Raw genomic sequence first — 19,894 nt, forward strand, 5'->3', positions numbered from 1 at the left:
ACTGATGGCACAACCCAATAGCTCCTTGAACAATTTCAGTGGGACATTTTCGATCATCCGCCATACAGTCGTGACCTGGAACCCAGCAACTTTCACCTTTTTCCCTGAACTGGAGACACGGCTAGGAGTGCAGCACTTTCAAACTGACGAAGATCTTCAAAATAACGTCAGTGCTCATTTGCAATCAGTGGCGGCAACATTTTTTGAGGAGGGTATTGCAAAGCTTGTCCACAGGTACGACAAATGTCTCAATCTTTTTGGTGATTATGTTGAAAAGTAACCATAAGTGTACAAAACTTCTGGTAATAAAATAATTGTTTTCTATGAACTTGTCTTTTATTTATAGCCTATAAGAGGTTGGAGGGGGGGCAAAGGGGGGGGGGGGGGGGAAGGGCCCTCGTATATCAGAAAGTATTGGGACAATCCTTTAAAATCTTCAGAATTGATTTCCATCCTCATCTGAATCTGATCTCAGCTTGTGCACTGCCTTCATATTACTTGTCATCAATGGGACATTAATCCATGTTCAGATTACTCCCTTTCTTCATTCTTTCCAGTAAATATTATCTGGACTTCAGTCAACCGGTATCTGATTTATTCATTTGTTTATGGCGATTACATTTGCATACAAAGGTCATCAGAAAGTATTGTCTTCTATTGTTTATCTTCATTATTCTAAGGGAATGCCATGTCCATTTTATGCAAAATGAGGAAGCAGCCCTATTTTAGTGTATTATACCTCAAAATAATCAGTGTAATTTTATAGTATTCACAAGTGTATCTGTTGGCAAAAACAAGCAGAGATCCTCCAGTCATTGCACGCTACAAAAACTACTTGAAATTATTGAGAAAGGCATTTAAAAAAATCAAGTAACATGCACATCACGTCAGAAATCAGTAATCGTGGCAACAAGTTGTACGAAATGTAGTGAAATGAGACACACGAAAACTGATGAGAGAACAGGATAAGATCACTATTGCACAATTGAATTAAATGGAAGAGCCATAAATGATGAGTCACAGGTAACAAATGTGTTTCTTATTTCATAAATGTGGTAGGAAATATAGCGACAAGCAGTTAAAGAGGAGAATCATAGCAGTATGTTGAAAAAGCAACTCTAAAATTCAGTCATATGAATGCATCACCAACTTCTCCCTCTGAAATAAAAAAAAAAAAATTATATATTCTCTTAAAAATGAAAGCTCATCTGGATTTGATGGTGTTTCCTACAGAGTACTAAAAGCATGTTCCCATATAATAAGTGCTGTCTTATCTCAAATATGTAATGCATCACCAACTTGAAGCGTTTTTCCAGAGAAACTGAAATATGCCATTGTTAAACTCCTCTGTAAGAAATGTGATAAGAAATATGTCAATTACTACCAATCTGATATGCTACTGACATTGTTTTCCCAAATTTTTGAGAAGATGGTGTATTCTAGAATTGTATCCCACCTCAGCAACAATAAAATCACCAGAACATCACAGTTTGGGTTTCAAAACAGTTGCTCTATTGAAAACGTCATTTACATATTCACTCACGAAATTTTACAAGCATTAAATAACATATCACCAGATGGCATTTTCTATAGTCAGCCAGTGGATAATGCCATACCTAACCAAAACAATGCAGAAAGTTGTACTTAATAATTCAACCAATGTAACCTGAGGAGATTCTTCTGACTAAATGACTCTGATATTGCAATCAATCCAAACATACATACAGCAACAGAAAAAACAGTAAACTATGTTCTTAAAAGTGTTACTGACTGGTTTTCTGTGAATGGTCTTGCCCTTAATTTTAAAAATGTGCGAGATATTCAGTTCTGCTTCATCTGGAGGTACTACAGCAGTGTTAAGTGTAACACATGGTGAAGAAATAATATAGAGGGTGGAAACTTCAAAATACTTGGATGTCCATGTTGATGAAAATTTAAACTGCAAAAATCACATATTGGAAAGCCTAAAACAACTTAGTTCAGTCACATTTGCACGTAGAATCATTGCAAATCTTGGTGAGAGACAAATCAGTATTTTGTGTATTTTCATTCACTAATGTCATGTGGAATAAAGAATGTTCTGCAGTAACTCATCCTTAAGAAAGAAAGTAAGTCTTCATTGCTCAAAAACATGTTACAAAAGAGAAAGAGAAATATGTGGTGTTCGCCCATCATCATCTTATAAACATTTGTTTAAGGACTTGGCATTTTGACTACTGCTTCACAGTATATTTATTCCCTCATGGAGTTTGTTGTAAATAATCCACTGCAGCTCAAAAGGACCACAGTAATGTACATAATTACAATACCAGAAGGAAGAATGACATTTATTACTCCACATTAACATTGTCTTTAGCATAAAAGGGGTGCACAATGCTGCAACTGAAATTTTGGATCATTTACTCAATTATATAAAAGATCTGACAGACAGCAAAGCAAAATTTGAAAACAAACTGAAAAAGTTTCTACTTGACAACTACTACTATTCCTTAGAAGAATTTCTGTTATTGTAATACATGGGTAGAAATTACTAACTCATATCCATATATTTTAAAAAAAATTGAAAAATACTTATAAATGTTCAGTACTTAACCATATTTACAAATTAGTTTGTTATGTGAATGTAAAATGACTCATTCCATATCATGGCGATTTATCATGCAAATGATCTGTTGAAGATGAAACTTACCATCATCATCAGATCCAGTCTTATATCCCTGCTCAATTTCATTTTAGAAGTGATGCCCTCAAATATGCCAGTATGGTAGATTTTTCAGTTTCATCTATTGGATTTAAGGACATTGGTGATTTTACGTCATCACACAATAGAACATGAAATTGTTATTTCTAGTGACTGACTTAGGACATTTGATCTCAAGGTTTCCTAAAGTCATCAGACAGTTCTGTAGTTTTCAATAATTGCTGTCACATTTCTTATACCAACTGGACATCAAGAAGACCAATTTTGCCATTGTTGCCTGTCAATTACTTCGAATAATTTTGTAGACACACTGGGTTACAAGTGGGAGTCACTGCATAGTTTGAGTGACACTGTGGTTTGATAAAGTAGTTTGAGTTCTTTTCATTTTGCTTCCTGAAGGCTCTGTGCCCATTATTGAGTGGTACTCACTCTCCCCATTGCAAAAGGTGAAGAATTTCATTGACACCTTGTTGTAAAAGTATGATTGTATGTTGTATGTATCTACTGGACCTTCCTATTCAGTGATATTGGACACCGTCAATAATGAGGGCATTAGACTGCCTACAAAGTTTACTGAACTAGTGCTGTTCCCAGTCTCTCAATCAAATTTGGTGAGCCATCAATGCGTGCCATTGCAGTGGTCACTTATTATGATGTGACTTGCGTGTAGAGTAAGGTCAATGATAGTGTCCACTTTTACTTTATTTGAGGTGAATCCATCTATGCCATGGATGCTTCGCAACAACCATAAAGCAATAAAGCCATTTATGTTCCAAAGAAAGAAGTACCTCAGTGGACTTTGTGTTGAATTCAAGTATGCTCTTTACCAAGAATGAGATAGTAGACACCGAACTCTCATTTGTGAGGCACAGTGCTGAAATCCCCATCCAGCAATCAAGTGCAGTGATAGATCCTTTGAAAAAGACAAAGCCTAATTTCCTCCACATCATTATCCAGTATAAGCTAGTGTTCCCTATTTAGTAGTTTAATTGTTTATGAATCCTTAAACCCTAAACTTCCTCCTTTCGGTATAAGCAGTGAGATGCTCAGCCATGTTCACGTATCTCATTCCCCAACACTGTTCCTCAGTGTATTAGTTTGTGCTGTGGGTGGTAGCCATTGGAGCACACGAGACAGAATGAACTGTTCTGACTCTTGTGGTTGTTTGTGAGCAATTTATCAAACAAGGTATAAAACAGATAATTTAGTCCAGAGTATCCAGAACTATATAATTCCCCCACAGAGGCAGGTGAAAGAAATGTTATTTTGATGAGTCAGTTATTCATCAACAGCTGAAGTCTAACAAGGACATTTGGACTGTGGCAGAACAAAGTGTACTCTGTAACTTTTGTCTGTTGGTAGTATTAGCAGTGTGTGTGGCTTTGCAGTATCATAGAGTGGAAAATGGGAAAAAGGGGGGGGGGGCATAGGGACTGGCCTTTAATTCTAGGATATTGAAAATTCCCTATATTAACCACACAGACACAAGGTTAAAGTATCATTCTGCTGGTCACGTGAGACAGAAAGACAATAAATTGACTGGTGATGGTGGCTCAGTGGGTTGCTGTGGCTGCAGGCTGCTGAAAGATGTCCCAACCCAATGGGGAAATGAATCACTGGAAATCAATAATGCTAAACTGCCATTTAAAAAAGCTACTGCCAGTCTATGGTGTACCTCCTCCTGCTCACTGGTTTCATGTGAATGTACTTCATCATCAAAATATTTAATATGCAATCATATAAGGTTTTCTATCCTGCTGTAATGATCCACTATTTGTGGTCTGTGGGCTTTAGTTAGTCATATTTTACTTGACTGCATGTTTTTAGGGAGGAGATTTCATGTTATCAGAGTTTCTGGCTCATTCCCCTGAGGCAAGTTTTAGCCAGTCCATACACTTTTACACCCATTTTTTATTAATTACATTGGGTGGGTACTACACTACCAATCATAGGTCAGGTGTTCAATACCTAATCTGCCGTAGGATTTTTTCTGTCACTTATTGTTTCTGTCAGCTCTGATAATGCTTATTTAATGTAAAAAATACTGAGCTGGATGATGGTTTGCAGTCCACATTGAACTGTAGCCATCTGTCTGTCCCACTCATCCACCCCCCCCCCACCCCCCCCACCCCCCCCACACACACACACACACTTCCTATAACATTGTGGATAAGTTAACTCAAAGGTTGGAGTAAGGCGAGGACATACCATCTCCAACAGGACTATTTGTAGTCGAGCTCTGAGATTTTCAAACCATCTTTTGAGTTTTGGATAGCTTTGCCATTTTGTTATGTTTTAGGATAAGATTTATGCTGGGGCAATCATTCAAGCTGTCAACTAACATGCGATATGTAATACACAAGTATCTGAAAGCCATTTGGGGCCAGAACAAAGTGCCTGATCAAACCCCTAAAACTGTATGTGGACACCCCTGTTCCACACAAATTGTCAATGGGCATATGTGATCGGCATCAGTGTGTGGTAAAAGTAACCCTTAAATGCCAGTGGTGATGGGAAATACTTAGGCTGGATAACATCCTTTAGGTTGTCCCATTATAAAGCATAATACTCGTCAGTGATGAGTCTGTCCTTGTGCAAATATTCTGTGAGCAGGACAACAGAAGACTGCCAGAAAACAGTGGCAGTCTTTCTCTGCAAATTAAACTGTTTCTCAGGAACTTGATTTACAGTGATTAGCACAGAATTCTGCGGATGTTCATGTAGTTGGCCACTGCTTTGTTTTTAATGACACAAATCCACATAGCACTACACTTCCACATGCAATCCTTTGTAATACATACCTTAAAGACTGTCAACATTATGTAACAAAACGTAAAGTGTACTACTGAAAATGGATACTGGTCAGGAATAATAAAAGTTTAAAATAAATCCATTGTAGACATTTTAACCATCAAAAATTAAGTTTCTGAGTTTCGTTTGAGTCGCAGAACGCTGAATGTAGAAGACATTTAAACTATTTTCTCGATAGAAGCAGTAGCAAACATAAAAGCCATGATCATGACTGTCTAATCCATTGTGTGCACTCATTAGGTTTTGGTGTATTCTGTAATTATGTTGAAAATGTCACATTTGTTGAGTGAATAAGAAATTGTGCAGTCCTAGAGGAAGAACTGAATGATTCTGGATTGGAGGCAGAAATATTTAGTGCGAGCACTCAAAAGAAATTAGTGAAGCACTCATCCAGAAATGCATGAGACTGGCTCAAGAAATCGTTTCTAGTGTAATTATTAGCAATAGGTTTGTAGGATGACACTTTCCTGATAAAACTCCAACAACTGAGAGGAAGTAGCATCAAACTTGGTTTTCCAAGATTTGTTCAGAGAAGATGAAACAATCTACTGGCAAAGCAAGTGACAAAGAAACAAACTGATATTGTACTTCTCTGCATTCTGGAACGTGTCAGTCTTTTCCATACAAATGCTAATTATGCACGAAACTGCTCAAGACCTCGACTCACACTTTTTTAAAAAAAAGAACAGCTGTATTGTAAAATATGTAATCTGTCACAAAACTAAAATAAAGATGGAAGAATAAACCTTGTAACTTGGTCTTTTTTAGTGTGAATTTACCTTTAAGATATCTTAAACGAAGACTTGCCAATAACATTTTAAATAATGGCATAAATGGCTAGCTTTATGGGCCCAAAGTTTCTCTAAATGGCTTTACAGCAAAATGTCAATCCATAGTCTTTCTTCTGTAATAAAACATTGGGAGCCTTGCTGTGATTGTGTTTCATGAAGTCTAAATATTCTTGAACAATGTTTATTCAAATGTGTGTTTTGTCACTAGTTAACATACATGGCTGCCGTTGATTGGAAAGCTTTTTCATAATTGACATTTGATGGGCACAACCTGTCAAGATCATTGCAATGTTCTGTAAGCTTGCATACCTTTAGTAGTTGATCAGTGTGTTCAGAAGTGTGAATTTTTTGCCATGATTTAGTCATGTAAACTGCATTTTGAACATCTGATGTGCCTATCAGTATCAGTAAGTGCAGACCATGATTCAATTTATCAGGCCACTTCATAATTGTTGGAAAATAAATAGACAATTTCTTTAATGTAAAAGATAACTCTTCTTTTATTTTCATTGAGTTTAAATCTATTATAGCTTATAATTCAATTTTATTGATTTCTTCTGAAACTTTTAACACACAATTGTTTATGTGACCACTGCAAACAAGGAACTGAATGTATGTCTTGTAAACTCCACAGTGCGTCATATGAAGACTGGGGCCTTCTAAAGATTCATGAAGTTTTTGCTCTAAGCTGAAAAGTTTTGTATTGTGTGTCATACAGATTACTGGTGTGGGCTGTCATCTGATATCACAATATAATCATGACTAACCAGGCTTCAAGCTGTCCTAAGATGTATAAAGTTACACATTCCACAACCTCGTGAATACCGCCAACTTTTGACCATGTATAATTTACATTAGTATGGAGTACATTATTCATTAATTTTTATTGTTTTTTACAGAAGTTGTGTAGTTGTGGTGCTATTGAAACTATCTCCTGTATGAAATTTGATTTTTAGCTTTGTGTGAAACTGCATTTCATAATACATTTTCTTGACACAGCTTTTAGATATCTCTGAAACAGCATCGGAAGCATGGAGCACAGATGTAATGGCATCAGACTCTGAACGCATGACAGAAGTTGATACTGACGACACAGCAAGTGTAGCACGATCAGATGACACTGCTCGCTCGGAAGTTGACTTGGATGCTCGTGGTGAAACAGATGTAGGAGAGGAAACACCACCATCTAGTGCACGTATGTTCATATTTTCAAGAGTTTTGTAAAGAAGAAACTGTAGCTTTGCTCGAAAAATATTTTGTCACTCAGGAAATGAAAAATGCTACTAAAGCTTTTTTTGGTTCTCTGTCTGTATTTTTCTATTGTATATAGTAAAAACAAAAAAATCTTTTATGAAAAGAAATAATGTCAATAATGAATGACATGTTGGCTGTATTCATGGGAAATATGATGAGCTGGTTGGAAGTTGCAGGATTATATAAAAGGAATCTCAAATTTTTGAAAGTCAATAATGTTTCCATTTGTTCTTACATATTGCATCTTTTCATTTTGCAGTTTGCAATGGTGATCAAGTCATGTCTTTATGGTAAGTGGATCAGATCCACTGGTGATTTCTCGATCATATGCACAAACATCCTTAGCTGTGTTTACAATCTCAAACCTATCCACTAACCTTGTTTGGAAATAAATGTCTTGGGCTGCCATCGCTTTCACACCTACTCAAAATTCACCTCCAATATAACATTAAATTCTTAACCAATTACTACATATCTTTTCTTTTGTACACTTAATCTTCACCATATCTGGTTCAAATTGCAAAATATTCTGACTGGCATATTGTACCCCTGGTTCTTAATCACACAATTTAATCTTATGAAAATAAGTACGAAATCTCTCAGGTTCTTAATATGTTGTATTGTAAACACTGAACTGCTTTCTGTGTGGTAGTGGCCAGAGAACAATCTTCGATATGAATGAAGAGCTACAGATTTACCACTTACACGGTCAATTTCAATATCCAGTGATAGATATCTTGCAAGGAGTGGCCAGTCATTGTGTGTCACAGATTTGGACAAAATGTGGCACAGATATTTGTTTGGATGGCCAAATGCCACAGTAGTTGTTTGATTTTTCTGTCTTAAGAGAGAAAAACTTCTCAACTTCAAAAAAATATAAAAAACAGCAATAAACACTGTAAGTAAATTATGTAGCACATTCATTAATCTAAAATATCAAAATATAGAAACATGTTATGTATGCTATGTTCATAGAAGCAAAGCTGATGATGCTTTATCAATAAAAGTAAACTGTGTCTGGTGTAACACTCTCTTAGCCCTTTGGGGCTCAGCATTCGTTTCCTGGGTAAGGATGTGACGACCCCATGGTTCCTGAGCTGGGGAATGGTAAGTGCCACAATAAGCTTTGGATGTGCTTCAGCAACCACTGTACAGCACAATGGTGGAATGTTGTGTGTCACAGGGAATGAAGATCTTGGCTTGACCGCTCAGATTGTGAGGATGGAAAAACCTCTGTAAAAAGAGTGCTCAATGTCAAGGTGTGCTGCACGTTGATGAAATGCTTGGCTATTAAGAGTCGTTTATATGCAACCTTTGGGAAACCTGCTGCACCTCAGATGTATAAGTCGTACTCCGGCACATGGGGCTCTGTCTGAGTGGACCCATATTTCCCTGGCTGCTCATGGAACCGAGGTGGAATCCTCAAAATTAAATTTTTCCACTCCCAGTGGATATCACCTTCCAAACCAACAAGAGGGCTCATGTAGCCAGCCCTCCTGTCTCAGGGATTTTTCAGAGTACATACATTAATAGTAACAGAACACACATTGCTGGTCAGAACGTGTTTATAGTAGTGAAGAGGAAAGAGGGCAACTTCAAGAAAGTTTCCCCTTTTTACATTTAAAGGAGATTGCTGGAAATTTAATATCTGTCTAGCAATTGCACAGTGGGGCACTGTTGGTATAAAAACGTAGTTTCCAATAAGTGAAGAGCCTCCAAAAAGCTCAGTGCCTTGTTGAGTATGCGAAAGAAACAGAACTGTACAACCCCTTGAATTACAGGAAAGGTGACATGACTTGCAGGGATCTGGTTGACATAACCAGAGAAGAACTGAAAGCTGAGTTCAGCTAAGAAAGCATTGTTGATATGCAAAACATAATGAAAAGGATGGATGGTGATCTAGTCAAATCAGACTCATTTATACAGACTTTAAACAGCACGGAACTTCCAGACCACATGAAGGCAAGTTTTCTCGAGTCCTCCAATGTGTGTAAATTGCTCTGGAGATCACCCTGTCTGGAGTAGGGACTACAGTGTTTCTCTTGAAGAAAGGAAGAGACAGGAAATTAAAATAATGAAGTGCATCCCATATGGTGAGGCCAAAAAGATCTATAAGGGTATGCAGCCCCCCTTGTTTGCTTCCTCCGTTGCTTCTGTTCTAAACTAACAGTACAGAAGATTGATGCAGCTACACAAATGGAGGTTGCAAGCGTCAGCACTAGTGCCCGTGTTTGTCAATGCACTTATGCTGCTGCGGTTACTTTGAAGCAGAACATCAGAAAAGGCTATAGTTGCCAACGTTGTGGCACCTGTTGCTCCTCCAAAGATTCATTCCAGCACTGTCACTGCCACCTCTGCAGTTGTGCATCCAAAGTGTCCCCGTGTAAAGAAATCAAAGTCAAAGGCAAAGAATCAGCTGCTGATGGAGACGGGAAGTAAGCAGTCTGACAATGTCAGTGTTGCTCTCTTGTGATATCTCTCATAATTTGTCTTCGGAATCGATGAGCCTTGATGTTGGCCTAGGGCACTCGTCTCGCCCCCAAGACCTAGCTTCCACCCACTATGGGCTCCTCTCCCTGGCAGAAAAACAATTGAAGTGCAACCCCCGTGATAAATGGCTCCCGTACTACATGGATCATTAATGGTTTCAGGACATGTGGAGGAACTGGAACTCCTAGCACAGAAATGCTCCCTGTGCTTATGTTTGCAAGAACTTCATTTTAAAATGTCTGAATCCCCTGTACTATGGGTTTGTACCCTTTATCACAAGGGTGACCTGACTGGGTAAATGGCCAAGGGAGAGGTTGCTGTGTTTGTCAGTACCATACACCACTCCTCTGCTGTCTCCTCGGTTACCGACCTAAAAGCCATAGCTGTTTCTGTTTGTGTGGGTCAGATGATAACCATCTGCACCTTTACTTACCTCCACAGGATGCAATAGACACTGCAGCTCTCACAGACCTTACAGAACAACTGGTCCACCCATTTCTCCTACTGTTCGATTTCAATGCCCATAATGTATTATGGGGCACGAACTACATTTGCCCCGAGACCTCATGATGTTTCAGAAGCTATGCATCCTCAACACAGGCAGTCCCACGCATTTCTCAGCTGCTATTGGGTCGTCCTCAGCCACTGACCTTTCTTTCTGTTCTCCAGCCCTTGCAGACTCTGCTCAGTGAGAAGCAACTGATGACTGTCATTCCAGTGACCACTTTCCACTGTGGTTCCACCTACTGGATGGAGCATTATTTTAACAGAAGCCACCAAAATGAATGATCAGCAAGGCTATCTAGATGCTGTTCAGCCAACCGGCTGTCATTTGAACACTGTGACAGTGTCCAGGAATGAGTGGACCACATCACACGAGTGATCCATCATACTGCTGACCAATGAATGCTGCTGCCCGATGAGTGCTGCTCAGCAACCTAGAACAGGCATGCGGCTCTTTGACAGTTTAAATATTGCTCAACAGCAGACAACCTCACAGCCTTTAGAGTCGCATGAGCCAGGCTCTATGTGTAATTAAGGAGAGTAAGAAAAGGTCATGGCAAGCATTCCTAGAATGGCAGCAGTTTTGAAACAGGAGTGTCTCCAAACAACATCTGGAGACATCGCTCAGATGATGGCAGAGCATTTTGCAATGGTAACTGCCAATGCCAGCCAGGATCCAGCGTTCCACCGCTACTGTGTGACTGAAGAGAGGAGCAAGTTGGACTTCAGAACCAACAATTCTCTCTCATACAACTGCCCTTTCTCCTTGTGGGAGCTGGATTTGACATTGTCTAAGACTCATGATGCTGCACACGGTCATTACCAAATCTGGTACTGCATACTTTGACATCTGCCAGCAGCACCTGTTGTAACTGTATATGGCACACAGGCAAGTTTTCCATCTTGTGGAGAGAGGCAATTTTGATACCTCTCCTCAAACCAGGAAAGGACCACATGTTCCCCAGTAGTTACAGAGTGTCGCCTTAACAAGCTGTGTAGGAAAGACCCTGGAGCGAATGGTTAACTCGTCTTGTTGTTAGAGACCAGGCAGCTCCTTCACCACTCTCGCAGTGGATTCTTAAGATTTCTGTCCACTGACAACAACTTGATCCTGCTAGAGCCAGCTATTCAGCAGGTTTTCTGAAGTAAACATCACTGTCTTAGTATATTCTCCAACATCAGTATTTCACTGTGACAGTATGACACTACTTGGAGACAAAGTATTCTTGCACAACTCCAGCAGTGAGACTTGCATTGCTGTCTCCCCATCTTCGTATGGTCTTTTCTGTCAAAGTGGTTTTTTGGGTCCTGAGATGATGGCACATTGTCAGATTATTTTGGGCAAGATGATTTTGTCCCTCAGGGCAGTGTTCAAAGTGTTACCTTTTTTGCCACAGCCATGAATAGTATCATGACTGTGGTAAGGAGTCCTGTACAATGCTCCTTATTTGTGGATGATTTTGCAGTTTTCTGTTTCTCCTCTAGTGTTGCAACAGCAACAATTGCAACTTACAGGTTGAAGGAGCAGGCTGCAAAGACAGGTTTTCACTTTTCTGCAAATAAGTGTTTGTGTGTTCATTTTAATCATTCTCATAGGACTTTAAATTTACCCGACTCACATATGAGGGACACCATTCTACATTTTAGCTACTCAGTGTGGTTTCTGGGCCTCATTTTTAACTCCAAATTGGCATGGTTACCACACCTGACATCCAGCAAGCAGCAGGCACCAAATATCGTAAAGTGCCTTAGCCACGAGTCTTGAAGAGCCGACAGGGCATGTCTGCTCCAGTTTTATAGAGTGTTTGTGTGATCACAGCTAGCTTATGGGTGCACAGTATATGGGTCAGCGAGGTCCTCCTATCTGAAGGGGGGGGGGGGGGGGGGTCAAATCTCTGTGCTGAGGCCCGAGAACTGTTACCAACTGGTGGCAGCTCCTCATGATGCGTCAGGCATTTACTAGGTGTGATCAAAAAGTAACAGGAATTTTATTTTTCTTAAAGTTATTTTATTAATTCGTCAACATCAACTTTGTCCTCTTCAGAGTAATCCCCCCTGAGATAATACTACACTTAATACAGTGCTTTTTCCAGTCTTGGAAGTACTTCTGGAACTCATTTATCACTATGGTGTTCAGCTCCTTCAGCGGTTCTGTTTTTATCTCATCAGTGGTGACAAAACCACACACTTTCATCGTTCTCTTCAGTCTTGAAAATAGGAAGAAGTTGCAGAGGGCCATACTCGGCAAATATAGGGGTTGAGGCAATGTAATGGTTTTGTTTTTTGCCAAAAACTCATGAACAAGCATTGAGATGTGAGCGGGAGCATTATAGTGATGCAATTTCCATGGGTGGTTTTGCCACAGTTCTGGTCATTTTCTTCGGACTGCTTTACGCAAACAGTGCATAACTTCCAGGTAGTATTTCTTATTGACCGTGTGACCATAAGGCAGGAACTCGAGATGCACTATTCCATTGTAATCAAAAGAAACAGTGAGAAGAACCTTCATGTGTGACTGAACTTCTTGAATTTTTTCTTGGTTGGGCTTTTCAGGCAGTTTCCCCGGGGTGACTGGATCTTGCTTTTGACATCATAACCATGTAATCATATTTTGTCACCTGTTACAGCCTTCGTTAGGAGTTCTGGATCACTATCAGCTTCATTCTACAATTCCTGAGCAGTGTCTATGCAAAGTCATTTTTGCTCGAAATTCAACAGTTTTGGAACAAACTTTGCTGCTACACATTTCATGCCTGGAACATCGAAAAAATTGCTTGGCACGAATGAAAAGCTACGCCAACATCAGCAACAACCTCTCTGATGTTGATTCGGTGATTTTCCAGAACTATTTTCTTTACTTCTTCCATATTGTCATCAGTAATTCATGCGCTAGAACATGTGTGCCAACAAGACAAAAAAGATATTTTGAAAATAGGGTGTATAAAGCCCACAAAATTAAAAAATTCCCTTTATTTTTTGATCACACCTTGTAAGTTCCTCACTGCTGTGACTTCACCTGCTGCAAACTATGTTGTTACTTATCTGTGGCTGGAACAACTTTTCTCCAATCGTTCATGAGCAACAAGGCCATATGGGTTCTGCTTGCAGCATGTGTTTTAGTCACTTGATGTGGAACAAGATATAGTGCAGTACAGGACAGGTTCCAGTCCTCCATCCATTTTCAATACATTGTTTTATGAAATTTTATCTGAGCACCACAACTGTGTAGCTGTATTTATGAGTGGGTCTAAACAGTGGGTCTCCGTTGGTTTCTCTGTTATTTTCCCTGATAATACCCTCAAGGTCTGACTGCCTCAAGACTTTATTGTCTTTGACATGGAATTGCATGCAATCTTGGAGGCACTGGAGCAGATGAGACATGTTAAGAGTGCTAAATTCCTTGTATGTTTCCTCAGTGCCCTTCACTCCCTACAATGTTTGTCCCAAGCAGATAAGTAGTCCAAAATATCCATGATTCCCTCCTCTGGCTACAAAGGCTGGGGAAGGAGATGTCTTTCACTGGGTGTCAGGGCACATGCGCGTTGCAGGGAACGAAAGGGTGGATATAGCTACCAAGGAGATATGATCCTCAGTTAGTTCAATGTGCCATCCTCCTGGATCCTCTCGCTTTGCTGTTGAGGTACAGAGTCGTGCATCGATGGGAAGAAGAATGTCTGTAAATGACAGATAATAAGTTGCAACTCCTTAAGTCCTCAACATGGCCATGGCATACCTTCTTTCAGCCACACAGGCAATATGAGGTCGTCCTTACTCATCTTTGCATAGGCTACAGCCCTATGACGCGTAGCTTCTTGCTCTGGTGTGAGGGCCCTCCAATGTGTAGTGCTGGTGGCATACAGATCACAGTTCACCACATTTTACAAGACGGTATTTTATTTTTGGTGTAAAGGGTGGCAGCTTATTTTCTGAAATTTTTGCCATCTGTTTTAGATGACAATCAAATGAATGTGGTACGACTTTTACAGTTTTGAGAAATGTCCGACATTTTCCCAGAAATTTTAGGGTACCATTTTTAATGTGTTATCAGGGTGGCTGACTCATCTGTGTTTTTGGTAAGTGATCAGTCAGCCATATATTGCTGTCAATCTCTTTTAGTTTCCCTCTGGTCTTCGTTGGGTTTTATTTAAGTTCTCATACATCTCGCCATTTGTGGTGTTTTCCATATTGTGAGCTAATGTGACTGAGTGGGTGATAAATGGTGTGATATGTTTTTTTTAGCTACATTCGTTTCAATTTTCATATGGGCACTGATAACCTCGATGTTGAGTGCCACTAACCCACAAATACAAACGACACTCTTAGAGTACAGTGTGCTTAAGGGGGAAAAATCAAATAACAATTGATATTTGGCACAGGTGTTCATCATTGAAAACAGTTAGGACCAGTTTCAGCTTAAAAAAATTGGTAAGTCAGTTTGCTGGGCAAGTGATAAAATTTGAGGATACCTGTTTTTAATTTAAATATACTGTTTTCACAATATAACCAGAATTTTAATGTCAGGTTTTTACAGAATATATCATGTATTTTAACAAAATTCACATGTTTATCATGTACAATTAATATTTATTTTATTATTGTTTATAGTGAACCCAAATTTGCGTGTGTTAATAAACCTTAAGTGAATTGTTCTATGACATAAACATAATTTCACTTATATGTTCTGCACTTTGCTGCACCAAATGCAGCAAATGGCCCCCACTAGAGAAATTCTTCCACATTAAATGAATAAAACTATTTATAATATTATAATGTTGGTGGCTTTGTGAAGAAAATATACACTGAGAAAAGAACATTTTCTTTGTAATCAGTATGTGGACTTTAACCCAAATCCACAAGTACAAAGTACTGAATTGACTTGTCAACAATCTAGGAAAAGATATATTGCTACTTATGGTAAAGAAGACACATTAAGTTGCATACAGGCACAATTAAAAGACACTTGCACAAAGCTTTCGACCACAGCTTTCAGCAAAAGAGAAACAAATGCCACTCATACACACAAACAAGAACACCTCATCCACACATTCTGGCCCAAGCTGTCGGGAGTTGGCAGTCATACGCGTGAGGTGTGCTTGTTTGTGTGCATGAATGGTATGTGTTTTTCATTTTGCTGATAAAGGCTGTGGCCTAAAGCTTTGTGGAAGTATCTTTGTGCCTGTGTGCAACTTAACATGTCTTCTTTACAATAAGTAGCAATCTATGTTTTCCTACATTTTGATATTCCTATCTGGAGTCTCAACTGACTCATCAGTACATTAGTACATCAGATAAAATTATATTTTATGTCAGATTTCTCAAAATCCCCTGGGTGACAAGTTGTGTACTGAAAGACATGGTGTTTGTTTTTGATAATGAACATCTGGGGAAATTTCTTTTGGAACAGAGATCCACAGTTGCTGTCTGCCACGTGTTAGCAGAATGAAATGAGGGGAATATCTGTGTTTTCGTTTATCTGTAGTACCCAGACCCTCTCAGCAAAAATTCCTTTCAGATTACAGGAATAGTACTTTCTGCAGGATGTAACAAACAGATACAGCAAATTTTCAGGAAATGTTCATCTCACATTTAGGAATAAAATGTGTTTTATGGACAGGTCCATAAGTGTGATATTTTCATGTTGGAGCTCATTTTCTAATACTCTTCATAATCAGTTTAATCATGGGAAATACATAGAAACAGAACATACCAGCAGTACATAAAATGTTTTCTTTCACCAAATGGTCACAATACCCTCATGTTTACATGTGCTTAGAATGTACATTAAGATGTAATACTTAGGTTCACCACCACGGTATCTGCATAGGCATCTGAGAACTTCACATTTGAATACACTTCCATTGTACTGTACTGGAATGATTCCATGATGAACATTAAACAGTTCATGCTATGTGTGTGATGCTAATAGAACAATGAAGTTAGTCACATCTCAACACAAACAACAAATTGAGTCATATGCCAACATTACCTTCATTCAATTGGAACAACAAACACTGTTGGTGAATCCAAGAATTGCAACATACTGTACATTCTCACCAAGAGGGTATTTTGAACACTTCGTGTAAGAAAACATTGCTTGTGATGCTGCTATGTTCTGTTTCTGTGTGTTTCCCATGATTAATGTGATTGAGAAGAGAATTAGAAAGTAAGGTCTAACATAGAAATAAAGTGTTTCTGGACCCATTCCATCGAACACATTTTGTTCCTCTATGTGTGAGTAATGTTTCATGAAACTGGCCATATTTTCTTCTGTTACACTCTGTATTATGAATAGTCACCCATCCACTGTCCAGTGGGGCTAACAAGGGAATGGTCCAATATGACATGTCAAAACCTACCCTAATTTTTTTTTACACAGGAAAAAGACAATGAAGGAAATGCACTGTCAAAATTTTAGCTGCTAAGAGGCACTGCAAGTATTTAAAAAAAGAAATAGCTGAAAATTGCCAAATTTGTAGCACACTAGGCGACAGTATAAATGTACACCTCTACTGGTATTGTAGCAATTGTGCATGTGCAGCTAAGCTCACACACAGCCGAGGTTGGCAGTACATTTGTAAACAGGAAACATGACACAACCCAATCATAATTTGTAAAGGACATTTCAGGTTATTGTTTGTCGATAGTTTCTGTGGCAGTATGGTACACAGTTACTATTCTCTCAAATTAGCCACTCAAGTAATATGTATTACAAATTATAAATTGCTTTTTGCAGTATTGGTGAGTATTGACTATACAGATAAAGCTGAATTAACATTTATTGTGCTTTTGTAAAGCATGCGTGCTAATAGTGCCTTTTTTTCTTCAAGTTTCATAGTAATGTGGAATCCAATTAACATTCTCAATTTAGTAGTGATGAAATGTGAAGAACGTGGTTTCGAGCCAAAATCACCTACTTCTCCTTAGGATTTACATGTGTGTCATTTGTTAGTTGCTCTCCTTGACATTAATTTGAATGATATCAAGGAGGGAAAAAACACTTGAAGTTATGCAGTGTGCAAAGGCATTTTCATTTCCTAAAATCGTAGCGTGAACTGTACGAATGGAAGAATGAATTACTTGAAGGAAGAAATGTGGCCCAAACAGAAACCCAAAACCATCTGAATGAGGAGCGGTTCAAAAGGTTTAGAACTGCTAGTGAGAGGCTATGCACCATTACCAACTGAGATCCACGCGACCGGGCCCTCTGAATTGCGCCTGACATGAACAGTCACTAATTTCCAGGCTTCGTTGACCTGGTTACACAGGTTGAAGAAATCATACGGAATAGGAAGACATAAAATTACCAAGTTCACATCATGTAAACACGCAGAGCAGCTACCAGTGATAGTCATTACTGTAGAAAAATTCGTAGCTGATGTAAAGACAAAACTTGTTGTTATGCCTGCAACTGCTGTTTATAATGCTGATCAGTCTGGTTTTGTGAAAGAACGGTGTGCACAATGCACTTTATCATTTCGGGGTGAAAAAAAGATGGTTGCCCATTCAATGACTGCAATGACACAGTCATATATGTTAATGCCAGTTATCAGTATGAGTGGTTTACTGTTTCCGCAGCTGTATATCTGTCTTCAAGAATCGCAAGGCAAATTGGGACCAAAAATTTAAAAAAATGGTCAGTTAAGTTGCAAAAAATCTTGTAATCGATGTATCAAAATCTGGAAAAAATGGGAAGGAGTAATTTTCAACGTTTCGTTTGAAACTTATTCATGCCAGCTGCAGAAACTAATTCATTGCTTTTGTTGGATTCATGGTCTGTACATAACGACGCCTCTGTTTTTGTGGAGGATGACAAAAATATCTGTAGATGTAACGTGGATTCTGTCTGGAAGTACTAGGGCGATTCAACATCTCGATAAAGAATTTTTTCGATAGTGGAAAGCATTTTTCAGGAAATTATCAGATGTAATTTCCAATACCCCTCTCTCATTTCAGGTTTATCAGTGGAACAGTCTGCTTAAGCTCCAGTCATTTGTGCATTACCAGTTTTCTTCGCCATGCTTTATGAATCTGATCAAGTATGCTGGTACACAGCACAGTATGCAGAACAATGGCTGGTACCATTTCTGACTCCATCCCAGTTCTGTCTAAATAAAACTAGTGGTTACTGTGAAGTGCCTCACTGCATCGATTTTTCCTTTGTCCGGTGTGCCTGGTGCAAGAAAAAGGTTTGTTTTTGTCATCCAATAGACATTTCGCATTTTTGGGAAAACTACAGGGAATAAACAAAGAACTGTTTCACTGATAGTCAAGTGTACGACATTCAAACATTATTATAAGGAACGACCTACAGAAATTGTTATAAAATGCAGTACTGCAAGACAAATTTCATTTCAACAAATTACAAGGCTTCATTGATCCAAGTTGTCTGTGACATGAAACAGTGCCATGATTTTATTTTCTCTGCTAGCCACTTTTATCACAATTACATGTGCAAGAATTGAACTGTCGATGTGAAGTTATTCAAAAAAAATTTTTGTATAGCTTAAGCCAGGTTTTCTCCGGAGCAAACAAGCACAAGCAAAAGAGAATCCTGTCTGGTGTACCTGGTAGGCCCCTTGCAGGTCTTTCAGCTGGATGCCAGTGCAGCTACTGAAATGTTCCTAACCTTCCGCTGTTACCTAATCAGAAAGTGGAGACCTGCAGTTCAACATGTAATTCGAACCATGTCTTTTGTGGCCACTAAAACAACTGTGAGAAGAGATGGTGGTGGGTAGTGTTTAACGTCCCGTTGACAACGGGGTCATTAGAGACGGAGCGCAAGCTCGGGTTAGGGAAGGATTGGGAAGGAAATCGGCCGTGCCGTTTCAAAGGAACCATCCCGGCATTTGCCTGAAACGATTTAGGGAAATCACGGAAAACCTAAATCAGGATGGCTGGAGACGGGATTGAACCGTCGTCCTCCCGAATGCGAGTCCAGTGTGCTAACCGCTGCGCCACCTCGCTCGGTGTGTGAGAAGAGAATGCTCTGTTAAAAATCATAGTGAAAAAATTGTAGTCTGAACAGGATTTGATCCCATGCTCTCTGGATTGTGAAGCGCGCACTTTGCCACTAGACCATTTTTGTTTTAGAGGGAAAAAAATGACCATTAGACCTTACACGTATAGTGGAAACATTGGCTGTGTCACCTCTTGAGATAATGCTCGATGTCGGTAATTAGTGTTTTGTTTATAGGTTTCCCCTCAATTGTAATGAGAAAACAGGGGAAAACAGCAACTGACATACAAGGAAAATTTCGAACTAGGCTAAGAACAGATGGAGAAGCAATTATGTGTAAAGTGTTTGATCTCCACATATGCCACACTTCCATACAAATTGAAACAC

At 39.0% G+C, this 19,894-nt stretch overlaps 1 protein-coding gene across 2 annotated transcripts in view; it reads left to right on the forward strand.

Moving 5' to 3' along the window:
- LOC126183295 (GTPase-activating protein and VPS9 domain-containing protein 1) overlaps nucleotides 1-19,894 on the forward strand; it is a 303,063-nt gene that overhangs the window by 168,288 nt on the left and 114,881 nt on the right. For both annotated transcript variants that reach the window (XM_049925134.1, XM_049925135.1), the window contains exon 15: nucleotides 7,303-7,498. In XM_049925134.1, the coding sequence (XP_049781091.1) occupies nucleotides 7,303-7,498 (196 nt within the window). The remainder of the gene's footprint in view (nucleotides 1-7,302; nucleotides 7,499-19,894) is intronic.

Source organism: Schistocerca cancellata, chromosome 4 (assembly GCF_023864275.1).
Source record: "Schistocerca cancellata isolate TAMUIC-IGC-003103 chromosome 4, iqSchCanc2.1, whole genome shotgun sequence".
Classification (NCBI taxonomy): Eukaryota; Metazoa; Arthropoda; class Insecta; order Orthoptera; family Acrididae; genus Schistocerca; species Schistocerca cancellata.